We start from the raw sequence: 21,094 nt of genomic DNA, 5'->3' as shown, positions 1-21,094 counted from the left end.
CATATAATAGATTATCACATTTTGAAAAAAATCACTATAAGCATTATCATCTACGTATTTAATTACAATTTGTCTCACTTTATTTTAAAATTTTTAATTTGAGGACAAGCAACAATTCATTATGAAATTCATCAAATTCCTGATATGCATCTTCAGATAGTTACAGGATTGATAGTACTGAAAAAGTAACATCATTACTAACTTTCTATTGACAGTTTTTCTCCAAATTAATCTATTATCTGTCAAGACTCCAATATTATCAGATATATTATATTTCTCTTCTTTGCTTTGCTTTAAGAACAAGCAAAAAATAACCATGAAGTTTTTTTGTTTTTTTTTTAATTATGAAATTTCAAAGCAATATTACTTGAAAATATTCAAATAAAATATGACATTCGTGGGGCAAGGGGATAAAAGTAATGTCACAGTAGTTAACATAAAAAGTAGCTAACACATAACGTGTTAGCTACTTTTCACAGTAGTTAAAAGTAATTACTTTTAAATTTTTTAAAAGTAGTCAGTTATCTACTATGTGTACTCTCTCACATAAGGATAAAAAATGTTAGCTTTGTTTTTTTGGTGCATCCTAGTATAAAAATATAGAATCAGATTATATAATTACATAAGCAAAGTGGATATTAGATCCAGTGTTATTTCAAAACCAGATGTACACAGTATGAAAATTTCATAAGTTGACCAGAGAACTTGCGGGAATACATTCCTCGGCATTCACGAGTTTCCTTAGTGTGGACTACTTAGAAGACATAGGTGCTGCTCAGGTGTCTATATATATTCACCTTTTATTAGTATTTTGATAGTTTCACTGGCCTCAAAATGGACAAATAAAAGGTGAATATATAGACACTTGGGTGGCACTTATGTCTTTTAAGTAGTCCACACTAAGGCAACTTGTGAATGCTGAGGAATGTGTTCCCGCAAGCTCTCTGGTCAACTTCTGACACAGAATTTAATAGCTCATAGTCTTTCTGTGAGCTATTAAATGAAAAACATCAGGTTATGGGACCATAAACAGATTATGAAATTTCACATTTCTGTAATATAAAAAAAGCCTATATAAATAGATTGAACATTTGAACTGAATGGATAAGTCAATTGCATTATAATTAGCATTATAAATCTGTTTTGAGGCTGTCTCAAGTGTAGGTGTACTATAGATCTCCTGTAAAATTGGTGATTATTATTATTTTTTTCATTTATCACTTATTTTCTTATTAATTAGTGTGTCTTTAGTATGTTACCATAGTTTGTAATGGATTTAGTAATATAACTGTAGAAATATTGTTAGTTTAAGGCAGTCTCAAAAATGGCACCAAACCTCTCAGAACAAAATATTATCAAAAGTGTAAGTTAATGTTTGTGCCATTAAAGTGGACCTTTAACATTGCAGCATCAATTTTGATAATATAATTGAGGATAACTTGACAATTGACTAGACAATTAGAAGTCAAGAAATGTTTGAAGAAAGTGACAGGATAAGAAAAATAACCTAAGTGAGAAGAGGCAGGAAATCACTGAATTTGATAATAATAATAACAACAACAATAACAAGGTAAGTCAATTAGAACATAAGAAAGAATTAATAATACACAGCATTTTGATCATGAAATTTGCGCTTACTTCAAGCTTCTTGGGGACAAAAGTTAAATATCTAAGAAATGTTATAGAGAAACAGAAAAGTAAAAGATGTTAATGCTTATTGAAACTAATGATTTAAGTAGCAACAATTACAGTGAGAGAGGATGTGAAAGGACTGTTGGAAGAAGTGAGAGAATGAGATTTGTTGGTTGATTACCAAGTTAAGGAGGATGACTGTGATAGCAAATGGTTCCATGTGCAGGCTATGTAGAAGAAATGGGTATGAGTTTTTGAATGTGTGAAATGAGTTTGATGGTAGAAAAGACTTGTATAAGAGGGATGACCTGTATTTGAATGGATTTGGCATCAGCTGACATTCACAGTTGAACTTGCACTGTGTGTGTGTGTGTAAGTTCAACTGTGAATGTCATAGTTATACATCTGGTGAAGGGATAAAATGTACACTTGGGGTTTGAACTTTTTTGAGTGTATCTGGGAAGGTAAGAGAGAAAGTTGTCCAACAGGTAACTTTCTCTCTTACCTTCCCAGATACAATGGGTAACTGTGAAGCCTACATTTATTTTATGGTGTTGAAGGAATGGATACAGGTAAGGTGCAGGGGAGAGTTGATTATGAATATGTTTAGAGAGAAATATGGTAAGTGTTTCTTTTTTGGGTAAGTATGAGTACTTCTCCTTGGAGGTGCTCATATAATTTTGCAATATTTGCATGTAACTCTCACTGTCATTTCTGGTGCTTGTGAAGACCTGATGAACACAAATGCTTTCTGACGGTAGATATTGTCAGAAAACATTTATTGTCATAAATGCTTTCTGACAATATCGACTTGAGAAAGGCTTCTCTTTAGTGTATGTTTTCAGATGTATTAAGAGAATTATATTTTATCTAAATGTTTTCTTACAGGTGGCATAGGTAAATGATTTCTCAGTGGTATGAATTGTGTCTTGAAAGATCTGATGATTTGACAAATTAATTTTGATAGATGCACATAAAATGCCTTTACTTGTGTGATAATTACATAACATTTCTCAGACATATAGTTTTGCAATCCATAAAACTTATAAATTATACTATCAATTATTACTTATTTTAAAAGTTCGATCGATTTTTGTTTTATGCATAGGTAGTGCCTTGATCAAAGTAGGCCAGACACAGCAAAGATTAGGACAGTCAGAAAGGGAATATACAAGAGCAGCCATTACCAATTTTGTCCAACCTCTTAGAAGATTCTTGGATGGTGACATGAAAACAATTATGGTAATAAATATTTCATATTGAGTTAAAGAAATGGGAAAAGTTAAAGAATAAAAAATATAAAGGTAAACAATGGAGATACAACCCTGAATGCATTATTAATATATAAACTTGAACATATCATTATAAAATCAAATCCTCATAATAACTTTTCAAAACATTTAGTTAAGTGATCTTGAGTCTGATTTTAATGAGATAAGGTGGTTCTGCCCTATTTTTTCCTTTGTTATATCAGTCAGATATATTTTTATTGACCAATTTGTCTTTTGCAAAAGGAGGGGATGCAAAAAAACAAAGGCTATGGTTACAGAAGGAATTTGAAACTCATCTCTTTATTTCAAGTGAATGAAAACATTGTTAGCCTATCGAGTCTGTTTTTTTTTTTTATTAAAAAAAAACGAAATCTGTGTGTACTAAGAATTGCTTTATCAGGTAATTACTTAATGTAATATTGTAAGTAATATAATGATGATTATAAAAATTGCTGTTCAGAGCATTACATACATGTTGATGAGAAGGAAGCCAAGGAATAGCTAAGCTGCAAATATAAAGTTATAAGTTTTTGAATTGGGACCATAATGTTCTGAAAGTAGGCTGTTGATTATTGAAGAAATATCTGATAAATACAGAATAGGATGACAGTAGTAAAAGTTTGAAAAAGTTGACATGAAGAGAGAAATGGCAGATACACATGAAGTTACTGGCTTTTGAAGCATGTTAATTAGTTGTGTTGCCAACTTGGTTGGCATATGTAGTTGTTAGTCCCACTGCAGGCAAAAATGTATTATAAATATTTTTTGGTGGTAGATGAATTTCATGGCCTAGTATGTGACTACCATCATGCTTATCGGGAAGCTTGAAGCAGTTTGGAAAAAAAAAATTCCACTTTTGGTCTCTAGAGTGGGTTCCCAGACTTGTTTCTTATATCATACAAAAACCTGGTTGTTGGAAGTTTTTCCACTTGGTTATGCTATAAATTAAAGATACCAAGAAATTATACACTTGGTTTGATCCTTTATCCAAGCGTGAGCAAACAAAGTTTGTGCCTGAAGTATACTCCAGATATGATGACCTTAATGTGAAGGTCGAAACGTCGAATGATTATTTTGGTTTATATTAAACTGAAGTTCTACTGTAGCGTGGTAGTTGTTTCCATAATTTTTGAAGATATATTCTGATCACCGGGTAAGTATGAAGGAAAGGAAATATACAATGAGTTTATAATGCTTTGTGGATGGGATTGACATTAACCAAAAATAAATAAATAAAAATAAAATAAAGAAGGTTTGGGTAGAAGAGATCTGGATCAGCTGTTTGTTTAATCATTTGGTGTTCTTTTATGGCATATGCCTGAACAGAACAATAAATAATTTCTTACCATCATTTACAGCTGTAACAAATATGGCACAAAAATCAGCAATAAAAAGACCAAAACTATGAAAATAGGTAGAAACATGGAACACATCAGCTGCATTCTGAATGGAGAGCTTATAAAACAAGTAAAATATATTAGCTATTTAGGCACAGATTTTAGTGAAGTTGGCAAGTTAAATCTGTAAATAGAGAACAGAATAAGCAAAGCTGGTCTGGTGGGTAGCCAGCTGAATAAATTTATATGGAATAAGAGAAAAATTAGCCCAAATACCAAATTAGCAGTATACAAGACAGTGTTCAAACCCAGTTTTAAGTTTGGATCTGAGAGTTGGGTTAGAAATAAAGCTCAGCGAAACATTAGAATTTTGATTCTGACACTGATTTTGATTCTGATTTAATTTTGACTACAGAAATTAAATGTTTTGGGAAAATTTGGAGAAAAGAGCAAAGCTAATAATAATGGTAAATGCCTGCTGGATTTCTGTTTGGGATATGAATTAGTTATTACTAACATCATGTTCCAACATAAAAATCTGCACAACCTCATATGGAGAGAAGATGCAAGAAATAAGAAAAGTGTTATTGACTGACTGTGTTATAGTTGATTTTCCCACTGGTTCTGTACACAAGAGTATACAGAGGATTAGACATAGGAAGTGATAATTATTTAATTTTGACCAGGATAATATTTAATTTCATATTGAAAAGAAGAATGTGTAAGAAAGTTTTAAAATGAATCAGTGTTGAGCAGCTTTCAGAAGTGAACTGTAGACTTAAACACACAAACGTTGAAGAAAAAATGAAAGAATTTGAAAACAAGAATCAAATCTTGGAGATTTAATAGCAAACTCTGAAGAAAACATTCATTCAGCCAAAGAGGCATTTGGTGAGGTTATCTGTAAGGATAGAAAAATCAGAAATTCATGGTGGACTCAGGAAGTTAAAGAGGCAGTGAATGAAAAGAAGAAAGCATATCAAAAGTTCCTGGTAAGTAAGTCAGCTTGTGCTCTTAGATAATAAAGAGAAAAATGTAGGAAAACAAAGCACTGTGTTTTTGATCCCCTCTAATCCAAAAATTAAAACTGGTTTTAACTTTGGATCTGATTTACAAGACCAAATTAGCAGTATACTGTCTTGTATACTGCTAATTTGGTATTTTGACTGATTTCTCTCTTATTCAATATAAATTTATTCAGCTGGCTACCCACCAGAACAGCTTTGCTTATTCTGTTCGCTATTTCCAGATTTAACTTGCCAACTTCACTAAAATCTGTGCCTAAATAGCTGATATATTCCACTTGTTCTATAGATTCTCCATTCAGAATGTCATGGGAAGACTTTGGTAAGAACATAGAAAATAAATATCAGGAAGGTGACAAAATATTCTGGAGGCTACTGAAACAAGACTATTGACACTGCTTGTTTCATTTAGCATGTCATGCAGACACTGCTAAATGAAACAAGCAATTTCAGCATGATGGTTGAAAACTCCAAACAGGAATGTAGTCAGGAATACATATCCATATTTGAAGTAGAAAAAGTCATCAAAAATCTAACCTGTGGAAAAGCAGCTGGAGTAGATGAAATTCAGCCAGAAATGCTCTAATAGTTTTACAGTGGCTTGCATTGCATAATTTACAAGGCCTGGTCAGAGGGTCGAATTCCAGATGATTAAAGCAGAGCTCTCGTACCCATCTGTGAAAAGAGAAATAAAACTGCATATAAGAATTACAGAGGTATTTCCCTTCTGAGTGTTCCTAAGGTAAGATTTATGCAAGTATACTTAAGAAACAGCTAAGAAAAATTGTGGACTGGAAGCTTGGTGAAGAACAAGCTGGATTTAGACCAAATAGAGGTTGTCATGATCAGATTTTCACTTTAAGACAGTTGAGAAATCTTGGGAATATAACAGAGATTTGTATTTAACTTTTGTTGATCTGGAAAAGGTATATGACAAGGTGCCAAGAGGAAATCTCTTCAAAATGCTACAGTTGTATGTTGCAAATGGTTATGGAAATGTGTTAGTAGAGCTAATCTCAGGTGTTATGATCACATAAACAGAATGAGAGAATAAAGATTAGTGAAATAAGTGTTCTTTGCCAGGTTAGCAAGGAAAAAACCTATAAGAAGACCAAGATGTAGATGGATTGTTACACTAAAAAGTGCCTTAAAGGACAGAAATATAAAATCTGATAATATTGGAATCTTGACAGATAACCGATTAATTTGGAGGAAAATTGTTGATTGGAAGTTAGTAATGGTGTAACTTTTTCATGTAGTACTATCATAATTTTCTTGTACACTTTCCTGAGCGTATATCAGGAATTTGATTTTTTGTATGTTGCAAGCAAGATGTTTTGAGGTGTTATTTTTTATTTTTGACCACTAAAGTCTTGCTTAGATGTGAAATCAATTTCTTTAAATTAGATTAGCATTTTTTTAAATTATTTAAATTATCATTTAGTTATAAGTTTGGATGATCTGTCAAAAATTTTGTAATGTTGGTACCATTTGTATGTAGACAAACATTGTTTATGAAATGTCATTATGAGGGAAGTGAAAGTTAACGCTGTAATTCACGTTGTGTGAATTAAATGAATAGTGCATAAAAGATTATGGAGTGAAGAAGAATTATAAAGTTGGCTGTTTCATAACGAAGTTATAATTAAATAAACTTTTCTCAACTATGAAGAAAGAATTTTTTTTTTTTTTTGTTTCAAGCTCAGTGCTAGAAACAGGTAATGACTGATCGTGATGGTGGACTTGAGCAGAAGTTTCTCAGTTGCATTTTCAACCATGCATAGAAGTGAAAAGAACATTATTGGATGCTGCTAGCCATTCCTGCAAAGGAACACAGCAGGAGAAAACTGGAGTTTCTATGTCTTCAATATATGAAGACTGGACAGAAATTGGAAAAGTTAGAAGACTGAGAGAAGATATCCTTGTTATAAAGAGATAAGTGAAGTTTTTGTATGCATGGATAGGCTTATGTGTTCGTCAGACATGTTGTAATAGATTTCACAGTATGATATGAACACAGATGGATAAGAAAATAACTATTTATTAACTTAGAAGCTAATATTTCGCTGGTATTATATCCAGCATCTTCAGAGCACACAACACAAAGTTTTTGTAGTTATAATCCATATAGGATTTATTTCAGTTGAAGTTGAAAGGAGCTTGATTGATTTCGAGTTCATATAGAATGGGCCCAGTAAAGTTTGTTTAATTTAGGCTTCTCAGTCTAATTAAGTGATTTCTAACTGTTGACATGCTTTAGTTATTTCTTCAGAAGTTTTCATATAGAAGGCAGAGTTGTTCTGAAATGACAAAACTGTTAAGGTTTTAAGAAGAATGTTGTGACTTTCACAAATCATTTTAAAGTTCTAGTTTTTAGTAGTTTATTCTGTGGAGCTTGTTGCAACTTTCATATAAAAAGTGAAGTTGTAGAAGTGGATAAAGACAAGATATGTTTTCGTCAGTGTTCTGCAAACTCAAGAAGGAATAAAAGTTCTGTAGGAGGCAAGAGTAACTTTTTAGGACTGTGTCCATACAGGACATTATCTGTTACTTTATGTGGATATCCTTAGAAAGAGGAATTTTATGTGATAGAAAGGAAATTGTGCACATTTAAGTGTTGTGATTTGAAGAATGCATTGGTGCTTGCATAGATATTGATATTAATTATTTACACATTAGCACAAGAAAAGTATATTTAATATACTGCCAGATATTTCAGTTTGAAAATACCAAACTATCATCAGTGGCTAGACAGAATACAAAGGTAGAATACAAGGTATTCTACTTTTACAAGGTAGAATACAAGGTAGAATTCAAACAGTTGATCATTCAAATTATAATGAGCCGCATGATGTTACATTATTAATCACAATATCATTTCGCTGAAGACAAATAAACATAAGAGTGCAGAAAATAACACATTAATTATTATATTATTTTATTTATTATTTTTTTTTTAAATGAAGACCTTGTATAAATTTACAATGTCATACAAAAAACTTAATTTATAAAATCATACTTTAGATATCAATTAGACAGATGTAGTATCTAGAAGAGCTTCATTTAAAAAAAATAAAATAAAATAATGTGTTATTTGGATCAAACTTTCCCATATTTTTGACATAGATAGGCAGTCATCATGATTCAGGTTAGGGTGGTGAAGTAGGGTCTCAGCACTCTCTTTGAATAGACTTTAAATATTGCATAATGTGGGTGGTCTACACAATCAATGGGAGTCACAGGAATATATTGAGGTTGAATTAATGCAGAAGTCATGTGTTTCTCATATATAACTAGCAAAAAAAAAAAAGTTTATACACTTATTATTAAAATACTCTGTATTCAGAAATAATTGAGAAAGTTTTTCCACTTGGTTAGAAAGTAAATTGTACTTGCTAAGAAATTATATTCTTGTTTATTCCTTTATCCAAGCATAAGCAAACAAAGTTACAATGTGAAATATCTTCATGATAAGACTGTTTGCATACAGAGGCTAACATTATGGGATACTAAGGCAGTTGATGTGAAGTTATTAGCCTCCATATACAAGTAGCCTTGCCATAAAGATACTTCGTGCATAAACGTTGTTTACTTATATTTGGATAAATAATTAAACAAGAATATAATTTCAGATGTTCATGTTAGTTTTTGTGGTTAAGCAGTTCTGTAGGAAGTTTTTGGTATTGAGACCACATTGTAATATAAGGAGTTTATTAAAAATAAACAATTAAAACCCAACAAGTTGCGTGCATCATAAGACTTACATCATCAGGGGTAATGGTACATAAAAGTTTTACACAACAAAAGCCTATTAATGATTAATTGCACAGATGTTTTTATAACTTCGCAACTGTTAAATAATTGATAAACCAGAATACAAATGATAAATTTGTTATTGTATGCGTGTTGGAACATTGCTCGTTGAGCAATATTCCAATATGCATACAGTAACGGCTATTGACTTCACATCAGTTGCCTTAGTATCCCACAACACATGCCATACTCCCTTTCAGACATATATTGCTGTGCATTATGGATTATTATCCCATAATACATTAGTGCATTAATGATATTGGAAAGGATTTGAGAGGTAAATTACAGCTATTTGCTGATGCAAAGTTAGGTAGGGTAATCAGGAATGCTGCTAATATGCAATACTTGGAGAATGATTTCAATAGGCCTGGAATTGTGGGCATTGGAAAATGGATGTCAATTCAATGTCAGTAAATGCAAAGTCATGTACTTTGGCATGATTAGATATCCAGTGTCATATTATATTGGTGGGATTATGCTAGAAGAAACTGATCAGGCTAGGGATCTTAGAATGTTAGGTGATAGCAAGTTAAAGTTCAGGGGCCATGCAACAAAGATTGCAAATACAACTCGAAAGATAATTGCAATGATGAAAGAACTTTCATGTAAAGATAAGGATGTCATTTTGCCTCTTTACAAAGCCTTGATAAAACCTCATGTGGAATATTGGTTGCAGTCTGGTCTCCTGGTTTCTGTTGTGATTCTGATATAGTAGAGAGTGCAAAGAAGAGTGTTAAAAATGATATAAATGAGAATTTGTAAACTGTAGACACTAGCAAACAGGAGAAAGAAGAGTGATATGATTGAGACATAAACTTCTGAAAGGGTCATACAGGATTTCAGTTGATAGAATTTTTCATTTTATGGAGGGTGGGGAAAGAACAAGAAGGCATCCTTGGAAGCTGAGAATGAATGCCACTAAGAAGGGGGGTGAGGAGTAGGTAAGGGAAATCCACTTTATCTGTGGATTTCCTATTCCTTGTCAGAGATACAATAAGTTCAGACTTGACAATGATCTTCAAATTCAAACACTCTTTAGTGTTCCTCCTTTAGTGGTGTCTAAAAAAAAATCACACATGAGTATTGCTTCCACTTTATTCGTCAAGATTTACACTCTTCTAGTACAAAGGACTCCCAAGAAAAAACGATTGAACATTTAAAAAATCCACTTGTTGTTTCCTCCGAAACATTACTGCACTAATGGGATCTTTAATAATCCAATAAACATTTCTTTTCCTATATGAGAAACTTCATTTATCAAGTTTCAAAGTTCCTATAACTATCTTCAACAACTGTTATTCCAGTTACTTTTGTAACGTAACAGCTAAATAGCTTTTAAAACACTTTTCTTTCCAAAAGAACGCTACTCATGGAACCTTTTCTCACTAGTTCCAAAAACTCTTCCATTTCACCCATATCTGTATCTCTCGCTTACACAGCTCTATCCACCTGTTTACTAGTTACCATGTTCTGTTCACTCGCACATGCTCCATTGCACAAGATACTTCTGGTTCCAATTCAGTCATCAAGTAAGGGAAACTGCTGTCATTATACATTATCTTCATGACACTTTGCTTGAAAAGTGTCATGAAGTGTCATTTGCTTAGCAGTAAACATGCTCACATTTTTAGTCAATTTAGTAAAAATTAGCACTACACGTAAACACAATATATGAACTATACATGACGTTTTGCTTTTTTTACACAATAGAAATTCACTAACAATGGAAACTGATAATTTGAAACAGAAAATTTAAGTTGACACAAAATTCTATATATCATCTGTATGGATTTTATATTGCGAAACTTTCTTTTCATTGCATTTTTTCAAAGATATTTCTTTTCTGTTACCCTGTGTAATACTTTCACAAAGGCTTTTTTTTTAATAGTAATCCTGAAATTATGGTAAAGTTAATTTTATGGTAATCACGAAAAGTTGTAAATCTGTTACTGCTGTAAGTGGGATAGAAGTCAGTCAGTCAGGAAACCCTCCTCTAGAGATCAAATATGGTAACTGTTCAAGGCACTTCATGCCTCTGCCAAAACTGGTGGTTGTTTCTTGTTAGGGAATAAAAATACTTCATCTAATGACTTGCCAAATATTCACATTGCTGTGAAATTTGACACCACAGCCTGTTGGTCAGAAAGCAGAGATATTTTCCACTTAGCCCCCCCCCCCCTACACACACATACGCATACGCACACACTAGCACCGACTTCAGGTGTCAATAATATCAATATCTTCAGCTTTTTTATATTACTTTTATATTTATTGGTTGGCGGTAGATGGCGTTGGTGTAGATCAAGATTTCCCAAACTGTGTTCCGTAGAAGGTGAATAAGTGTTTCGCAAGAAGTTCTCCTGGAATTTGTCATTTTAGTTTTCTAAGCATTTTTCATGAATAAATATTTTATATTGGAAATATTCCGAGGAGAATAAGATTTGTGAATATGTCGAAAAAGCTCAGACCCGTAATAATATCTGTGCAGCAAATGTTTGTGACCAAGCCCTGTATTTTTAAACATGGAAGTATTCATGAATTATCGTTAATTTTCACACATCGAAACCTTTCAACATTTGGGAAAGGGAATACCGCTGTTTATGACCGGTAATAAAAATTGCCTGCAAGTGGATTATAACGATGGGAGGTGTATCCTTTGTTCTCAGAACTAAAGGAAATGACATCTGTGTAGAAAATGTCAGTGACCGATCAGCAAGGAAGTATAAAGAAAATTTTTGCACTAAAATTGAAGATCAAGGTAGTCTGTATCCGGTTCTGAAATCTAATAATACTGAATACTTTCTTCGCAAGTTCATATTGTAGGGTGAAAGTTTCAAAACCATAGTGCCGTGAGTTTTTAAAAGTAATAGGCCTGCAGATTTAAATTTTAATTTGAATAAGAGACAAGGGACTGTTTAATTTTGGTATTAAGAAATCTCTTATTGAAGGTGTTTGTGATGCAACAGATAGTGAGTCATCCACCACAAGCCTACAGGCTGGTGGTGGCAATCTCCAGGATGTACAAAAGGAGGGGGAAAACTACCAGTACACAGGAGAAAAAGTGCATTCACTCGTAAGTACTTATAATATTATACATTTTTGGTGATCAGAATGGGATGTCAATGAAAATCAGCACAAATTAATTTAATGATGTTTATGTTTAATTTATTAATTAATAATTAATAATCAATTATTAATTAATAATAAAAAATCAGCTAAATTAACAATTATTAATTAATACATTACAAAATAACCAAGGTGTTCCATGAAAATTTCAGGATTTCTGAGGTGTTCTGTCGTAGGAAAAGTTTGGGAAAAGCTGGTGTAGATGATGAAGGTAGGTGCGGCTAGTGGAGTGGTGGAGACAGAGAGTTGTAGAATAGGTTGCCTGCCCTGCCTCGATGAGTCTTTGAACTCCCTGGAGGTGTTATGTAATAATAATAATGATGAACAGCCTATTTTTCTACCCACTGCAGGGTGAAGGCCTCTCCCATTGAGGAAGGTTTTGGGTCTGCTACTCGCATGGTGACCCAGTCCATATTGGGAGAGTGTATCTATACCTGGGTGAATAAATGTATGAAGGCGGAAAACAATCGCAAACATCCATGCCTATGCGGGATTCGAACCTGCAGCCTCTTGGCTGGAGAGCGAATATGCTAACCACTCGGCCAACCAGGCTGGCAATAATAATAATAATATTACCTTTCTCATCTCTGATTTCTTTTTTGGTAATCTTTTCTCTATTTCTGAACTTCTTATTAGATCTCCAGAATTGCTGTGTTCGTGATCTTGAAACATGTACCAAATGTGAAAAACCCGGTTTGGATTTATGCAAGGAAGTAATTTTTGCTGCATGCATTGATGGAGAAGTATAGCAAAATTAGGAAAGATTTGCTTTTGGTTTTTTAATTTTATAGAGCTTGAAAAACGTATATGATGGATAGCTAATACAGATGCTGTGGTAGACTGGGAAGAGTGTCTAGGGGTCATATGTCAGTTATGCTAGATGTGTGTGTGTGGGGGGGGGGCAGATTACTTGTGAAAAAAAGACTAATTTAACTGAGTCCATTACAGAATTCATTTCTGTCATTGCAGATAGCTTTACTACTTACTTGGCCACGTCTAACAATATGTTATCATTAGGTATATGTTATTTAGGTACATCAGATTTTAAAATTTTGTCATTGTTCTCAAGTTTGGTCCATCTTTTTCAAACTTTCATTTTTTTTCTATAACACTAGTAGTACCAGGAGACTTTTATCTTTGGCATTACCAGAGAATGCCAAATCTGGAATACACATTTTGATTTATACAGTTCATGGCACGTAGTCATTTTCAGAAACATTCATTTGATGAGAGTCATGTAAAAAAAAATTGATTTTTTATGTGACTCGTTAAGATTTTTTATATATATATATATTACAGTCTGGAAAGCCTACTCTAGAGACCAAATATGAAACTTCTTCAACCATTTCGGACCTCTGATAAGCAGGGTGGTAATCTTACACTAGATGATAACATTCATCTTCCACCTAATGACCATTACAAACATCCATGTCCATAGCAAGATTTTAATCTGCAGCCTGTTGGTTGGAGAGCAGATATGCTAACCACTTAGCCAACCAGGCCAGCATTGTTTTTCATATTCTAAAAATCAATCTGATTTCCTCAATTTTTTGTAATTGAATCTTGATATTCTGTTGTCAGCTACCCCAACATTGATCCTCTTCCTTGGAATGGAATGGAATGGAAGAGATGCTGAATATTTGCTGTAAACAGTGATATAATGCAAATCATCCATTTACCTATCACAATACCAGATAACTTTTTCTGCTCTCAGAACTCTTGATCATTTCTTAACAAGTTCTTTTTCTAACTATACAGTAGGGGTCACTTCTTTGCAAGTGTCTTCTCATATTAAATGCCTTCCCTCAGTCCATTCTCAATTATGTTTCTTTGGTACTACAACTATACCAAGTGGGATGAACCTCAGATTTCCATTCTTTCCATTGTAGGGCTATCTACTATTTTTATCAGAATACTTGCTCAGATAAGGTTACAGAAATAATTATTGCTAGAAATGAAGATTCCTTTATCCCTCTACCCTTTCAGAATTCTTGTCTATTATCCAAGTATATATACGTGAAATAAAAACAAATCATGATTTTACCAAGTGGTTTTGAGACAAATATTGGCTTTATCTCAGCCTGCACTGAAGCTTGCAATAGACTAAAAAAAAAAAAAAAAATATATATATATATATATATATATATATATAAAGCTGATCTTCAATGGACAAACTGCAGAAAACTTGCCTTTGTACAAATGGCAGTTGTGCCTCTCATTCCTTTGCAAAGACTTATTATTATTATGTAATACCTCCAGGGAGTCCAAAGACTCATCGAGGGAGGACACCTACTCTACAACTCTCCACCACTCCACCAACTGCTACCATCATCATCTACACCAACACCATCTACCACTGACCACCACCACCCCTAGTATTTTCACAGACAGTCACAGACATCCATGCCCACAGTGGGATTTGAACCCACAGCCTTTCGGCTGGAGAGCACATACGCTAGCCACTTGGCAAACATGGCCAGCAACTCACCTCTTTCATTTCATTGCGTAGCTACTCTAGCACTGAACAAGACATCAGAAAAATTATGAATAATCTAGACACCAGTAAGTATACTGGTCCTGATGGTTATTATTTGAGACCTCCAGGGAGTCAAGGACTCATTGAGGGAAGCTATAAATCACCCAAACCAACTGTCATACCTTATTTAAATTCATTCACTACCCCTTGACTGCAAACAAACTTAACTTCCATGGATGCCCCCCCCACCCCATCCACTTCCCGTTTTCCTTATAATGAAAAATTTCAATTTCTTTATAACAAAAAATTCCTATAGTACCCCTTCAAAAGTTTATATACACCCTCTATCCAAAAATAAACCGAATTTTTGATAGAAAATAAAACATAGGCCAATTATAATTATTCGAATCATTTATTATTTCAATCAATGTACTCTCCCTCAGCTTCGGTACAGTGTTTGGCACGGTCAATTAATTCGTTAAATGAGGTTTTTATATCAGTTTTTGAGATACTGGTGAGGGTCATGGTTACTGCTGCTTGAACATTTTCAGTGGTGTCATGTTGCTTTCCTTTCATTGGCAAATGAAGTTGGAGGGAAGAGAAAGAAGTCACACGGTGCTAAATCAGGTGAATACGGCAAGTGATCCAACACACGAACTTGGTTTTTGCATCTGTCTCACAATGTTCGAACGATGAGATGGTGCATTATTGTGCAAAAGTGACCAGCTGACTGCATCACGATATGCATGCCATATGTGGCAAATTTTCGCTATCAATCACTTCAAAAGTTTGAGATAAAACTCACCATTGACTGTTTGGCCAGGCTGAACAAATTCTTTGTGGATAATGCCCTTGGAATTGTAGAAACAAATCAGCATTTTTTTCAGATGCCCCTCTTCTGGTGGTCTCCACTCAGCACTCTGGCACTTTGTTTCAGACTCATACTCAAAACACCATGTTTTGTCACCAGTAATGATCGTTTAAAGGAAGTTTGAATCCTTACGAGCAGTTTTAATGAGGTCCTTGCAGTGTTGAATTCGATACTTTTTTAGTCATCGGTCAATTTGTGGGGAACAAATTGCGAATTCAATTTACGAAGGCCCAAACTCTCGGTCAAAATGTTGTGCACAGTTGATTTTTGGAATCCCCAATTCTTCTTCAATCAATCTCACGGACAATTTCGGGTTTTCTTTGATGAAATCACAAACTTTTTGGATGTTAGCTTCTCTGAGTCCAGTTTTTGGACAACCTGGCTTTTCGTCGTCCTCAAGCGTCTCACAACCACTTTGAAATCTCTTAAACCACTTGTAAACTTGAGTACGGGATAAGCATTTATCACTGTATGCTCTTTGAAGCATTTGATGCGTTTCGGTAAAACTTTTACCAAGTTTAACACAATCGCAGCTCTTTGTTTGAAACTCATTTTCCGACCGTTCATCAAAATACACTGTCACTCTTGGCACTATAACTCGGCTTTTAATGAAACAAATGTCAACAGTTGATACAACACTAATGAAGGTTGTCGCTTTTGACAACAAAAAGATACAACAGGTGGTGCCATTGTTTTCGAAAAGTTCGGTTTCTTTTTGGACAGAGGGTGTATCTCTATCATGTCGCCTCTTTTTCCTGTTAACCAGAGTCTGTAATCTATGTACCCACAATCTGTCCTCATAACTAAACCCCATAATCTGAATATAATATTTGTAGCTCTTCTTTGTACCCTTTCCACAGCTTCTTTATCCCCTTGGAACTCAGGATGCCAAATCTGCACAGAATAATCCAGGTGTGTCTTATCAAGTTCTTATAAAGAGACAAAATGACTTCCTTATCCTTACATGTCGAAGTTCGCTTCAACATTGCAATTATCTTGTAAGTTATATTTGCAATCTGTCTTTTGCTATCTGTTCACCAATATGCCAAGATCCCTTGCTTCTTAGTTTCTTGTAGCATAACCCTACTAATATAATATGCCGCTGAAACTCAAATCACACCAAAGTGCATAACTTTACATTTACTAACATTAAACTGATAGCCATTTTCGTTTGCCCAAATTTCTAGCCTATTCAAAACATTTTGTTGTTGTCTTGTCCTTTGAAGAGTCTTAGATGTTTCCATGTCTCCTTGAACTGCTTTGGCTATGTCGATGATTTTGTTTGTATAGAGCCTTTTATCCAAAACAAAATGTTTCTTACAAAAACATTTTGTAATTGCTGAATATCAGTAACATCCCTGATTGCCCTGCCTATCTTTGCATCATCAGCAAACAATTGCACATCTCCTGTTAGATCCTCCCTAATGTCATTAATGTATAGATTGAACAACATTGGCCCAAGGACTGAACCCTAATACACCACTGGTAACCTTAAATCTGGAAGATTCACATCTGCCGTATATCAGTTTTTGATGTCTGTCAACCATCCACTGATCAAACCCAAGAGTTTATATTCCAATCCCATATTCTCCAGTTTTTGCAATAGCCTTTCATGTGGTAGGAACTATTATACATTCCTTCCAATCCTGTGGTATCGTTCCTGAGCTGAGACTCAAGTTATACAAATATGTGAAAGGCCTAGCCAATTCGGCTGAACATTCCTTTAGCAAACATGCTGATATTCCATCTGTTCCTATTGACAAATTCTTATCCAGGTTATTCAGCAGCTTTTCAACCTCATTTTCCTGCATCTCTAATTCTTCGTCCAACGTAACAGTAACATTGTGCACCACGTTACATATACCTGGTTGATATATCTTAGCAAAGTGAGCACTCATTAATTGAACAATCTCAGTAGCTTCTGACACTAGAATACCATCTGCATTCAATAAAATTATTCTTCCACATTCATTCTTTCTTTTACTTGCAGCATAATGATAAAATTCTTTTGGAATTTTATTTTTTTAGAAAATAAAATTCTTTTCATCAACTTTAGCTTTTTGAACAATACTCGTTACTTTTCTGGCCTGAGCTTTATATATTTCATAACTTCTCTCACTCTTATTCTCATGATATTCTTTCCACATCTTCTTCTTGTGAAGCTCTTGATTAAAAAGGTTGCACATCCATTTCACTCCCATCTTTTTTATTCTTCAAACACTATTGATACCTTCAGATACTGCTTCATTTAAGCACTTTTTCAAAGATTCCCCATGCATTGCTGACATTTTTCCCATTCAGTAACTAATACCATGGGATCAAAGATAGTTATTCCACCAGTTGAACTGTATCTAGTCTGTGTTATTCTATAACATGGAAGCAAATCTATATTCAGCCTATTCCAAATGAGTGGGATGGACCTGCTGCCCTCATTTCATTGCTGTAATATAATGGAGGTTATCAACACAACAGTGAACATTTTCATTTGACTTCATCTTCTCCAGCCCCACCAATTGAGCATTGTCTATCAATATGGATACTACCTCTTTAGATACACAGCAGATCTCTTAGCATACTGGGAAACACCTTGGGTTCAAATCTTGTCTGGAATGTGAAGTACCTTCATAAGAGCTTTTCAACTGAAGGTAAGTTAACTAGTCACATACTATTCCAGTATTTCATGCTGCAAAAAACAGGAAGACCAGTGAGAATAACACTTGTATTTAACACACATAATATGCTGGCTTCATAACCCTAGTTTGCTCCCATCATAATTCAGAATAGGCTATTCCATTCCTGGTATACCTTATGCACTGTGGTGATGTGTACTAGGAGATCTGCATGTGTCATGGAAAAGTTTGAAGAAATTTGTGCATTTGCTTTTGACATTTCCAAAGTACTTGATCAAGTGTAGTATAGAATCTTGCTTAACAAAATACTGTCATGTACATGCCATCTACCCCTTTTGAGTAGCTTGTTTCCTTATTATATAGATCACATGGTATATTCACAATAAACATTTATATCAATTAGTTTTGCAGGCTCTGTGGTTTGCTTTCTCAGTATAAAGATGATATACATAAACTTAAGATGTTAAATATACAGCGCTTTAGCTACGTCAGTCATTCAAAAGATAAACCATTGCATATAGTTTCCGGTTTTATCGATATTTTTTTTGTGATTTTATCAAGACAATCACAGCTATCTGCAGATTCTACAGTAGAACCATAGCTCATTGCATCGCATCACAAAATAGCTTGAAGTTCTGTGGAGCACAACTGCAGAACATTAGTATAAGCACCAGTTATAAATTATCTGTTAATCACACTGTGCACATTCTGGTGTGATGATAGTTGATTTTGGTATGGAGACTACTGCTACTCCAGAATAGTATTATGATGATTAGAGAAAAATTCATGCAAAGATCTCTTCCTTGCATATTGAAGTAAAACTGATTTCACAGTGGCACAGATTATGTATTCATATATTGACATTTTCTGAACCACTTTGATGGTGTCTACACTCTAGCATAGAAGCACCTGCAAAGTTTCACAATTGGCATATCCTTCTACTGGGCCTACTTCTGCACAAGATGGAATTTCAGATTAAATTCAGTAAATTCTACTTTGACGATGTCAAAGTGAGATGTATCGACTCGTAATGTCACCTGTATTACAATAGTAACAAATTTCTGCTATCATGAAATGGTTAGAAATGTTCACTGAGAAATTACTCTTATCATTCAAATTACTGTTTTGTTATAGCAAACTGTCCAGTATAACAATGTCTTTTAGCATAGCATTGCATTTATAAGCTTTGATCAGGACGTTTCGTTAGTTTCAGTGAGTTCTTGCTATACTTATTTCTATAATAAATATTATTTTTCGACTTATATCTTAATACTTTAGGCAATGCAGTATAGTGTGTGTGTGTGTATTGTTGTAATTAGGATTGACTCTTGATGTATACATTTATAAGATTAAAATTTAACTGACTAGAACCCGAGAAAGTATAACACAAACCTTTAATAAATCATGACTAGTTTCATCGGTATTCCGACTTCTTCGGGTGAGTAAGAAATAACATAAGACTTATAAAAATAACAAGGTAAAAAACATGGACTTTCTAGCTTAATAAAAAGAAACAGAATAGTAACCGTCATATTTGAATAGGTGACCACATGCTACTGTTGGCATGAGTAGAATGTGTGTGACAGCTAATTTTAGAGTGCCAGTATTGGATTACTGCGCTATGTGAATCAGGCAAATTGTAGCTTAGATTGTTGTTCAAGTGTGAAGGGTCAGGAACTATTTCTTTTGATTCTATAATACATCTTTCACATTCATTCTTACATATATATAAATTGGTTGTGCGGTCCCAATCAATTTGGTGTTGCCGTTCTTCGAGGTTAGAGTTTGTGGAGAAGAACACATGACTGGAAAGGGCGCTCGCTCATGTTCTACTGTAGGAGGTGTCACATCTATGTTCCTCAAGACGAAGTGAAACAGATTTATCTGTCTGGCCAAAATAAGGTCGATGACAGTTGCACATAACTTTATAAACACCAGGAAAATGCAGTTGGTTGTGTTTGGTTGACTCAGAAAAGAACGAAGTTTTGGCAGAGTAGTATAGTCGGTCTTTATGTTGAATTTCTTCATAATCCTAGATAGTTTTGGGGTAAGAGAGCTGATAAATGGTAACTGTATATGAGTGACAGGGTTGAATTCATCTTCTTGTCGAGGTTGTTGGTGTGGTCTCAAACATTCAGTGATATTACGAGATGAATATCCATTATTTAAGAAGGTTTTTTTTTTTTTTTTTTTTTTTGGAAGTTAAGCTCTGTTTGTAGGTCTTCTTCTGAGGAAGTGAGACATCTTGCTCGATGGGCAAGGGTGGAGATGATGCCCAGTTCCTGAGGAGGGAAGTGATGAGAAGAGCCATGCAAATATCTATCAGTGTGGGTGGATTTCCGAAAAATTGAAAATTTAAGACAGTCAGGTGATCTACTGATCTTTAGATCTAAGAAGGGGAGAATGCCATTAACCTCTAGTTCTGAAGTGAATTTAATGTTCTGATGTTGATTATTTAAAGATTTAGGAAGTTTTGAAGTTCCTCCAAACTATGTTCCCAGATAAGGAAGACATTATCAATGTAGCGTAACCACAGTTTAGGTTTTAAAGTAGCTATAGAAATAGCTCTCTCTTCAAAATCTTCTAAGAAATCCTCTATCCCCAGTCTTAGCTAACATTTTCTTAGAAGATTTTGAAGAGAGGGCTATTTCTATAGCCACTTTAAAACCTAAACTGTGGTTTTTATTAAGCTAGAAAGTCCATGTTTTTACCTTCTTATTTTTATAAGTCTTATGTTATTTCTTACTCACCTAAAGAAGTCGGAATACTGATGAAACTAGTAGTGATTTATTAAAGGTTTTTGTTATACTTTCTCGGGTTCTTGTCAGTTAAATTTTAATCTTATAAATGTATACATCCCGAGTCAATCCTATTTACAACAATATATATCTACCTTTTGTTGAGGTTAATGTA

The 21,094-nt window shown here is 34.0% G+C and overlaps 1 protein-coding gene across 4 annotated transcripts in view; it reads left to right on the top strand.

The window, feature by feature from the left end:
- Positions 1-21,094, top strand: part of EndoB (SH3 domain containing GRB2 like, endophilin-B) — a 277,611-nt gene that overhangs the window by 89,872 nt on the left and 166,645 nt on the right. For all 4 annotated transcript variants that reach the window (XM_090397228.1, XM_090397230.1, XM_090397229.1 and 1 more), the window contains exon 4: positions 2,741-2,874. In XM_090397228.1, the coding sequence (XP_090253354.1) occupies positions 2,741-2,874 (134 nt within the window). The remainder of the gene's footprint in view (positions 1-2,740; positions 2,875-21,094) is intronic.

Source organism: Typopeltis vanoorti, chromosome 8 (assembly GCF_054136105.1).
Source record: "Typopeltis vanoorti isolate ZY-2024b chromosome 8, IOZ_Tvanoo_1.0, whole genome shotgun sequence".
Classification (NCBI taxonomy): Eukaryota; Metazoa; Arthropoda; class Arachnida; order Uropygi; family Thelyphonidae; genus Typopeltis; species Typopeltis vanoorti.
Note: the sequence above shows the minus strand (reverse complement) of the source record. Positions and strands in the feature narration are given on the sequence as shown.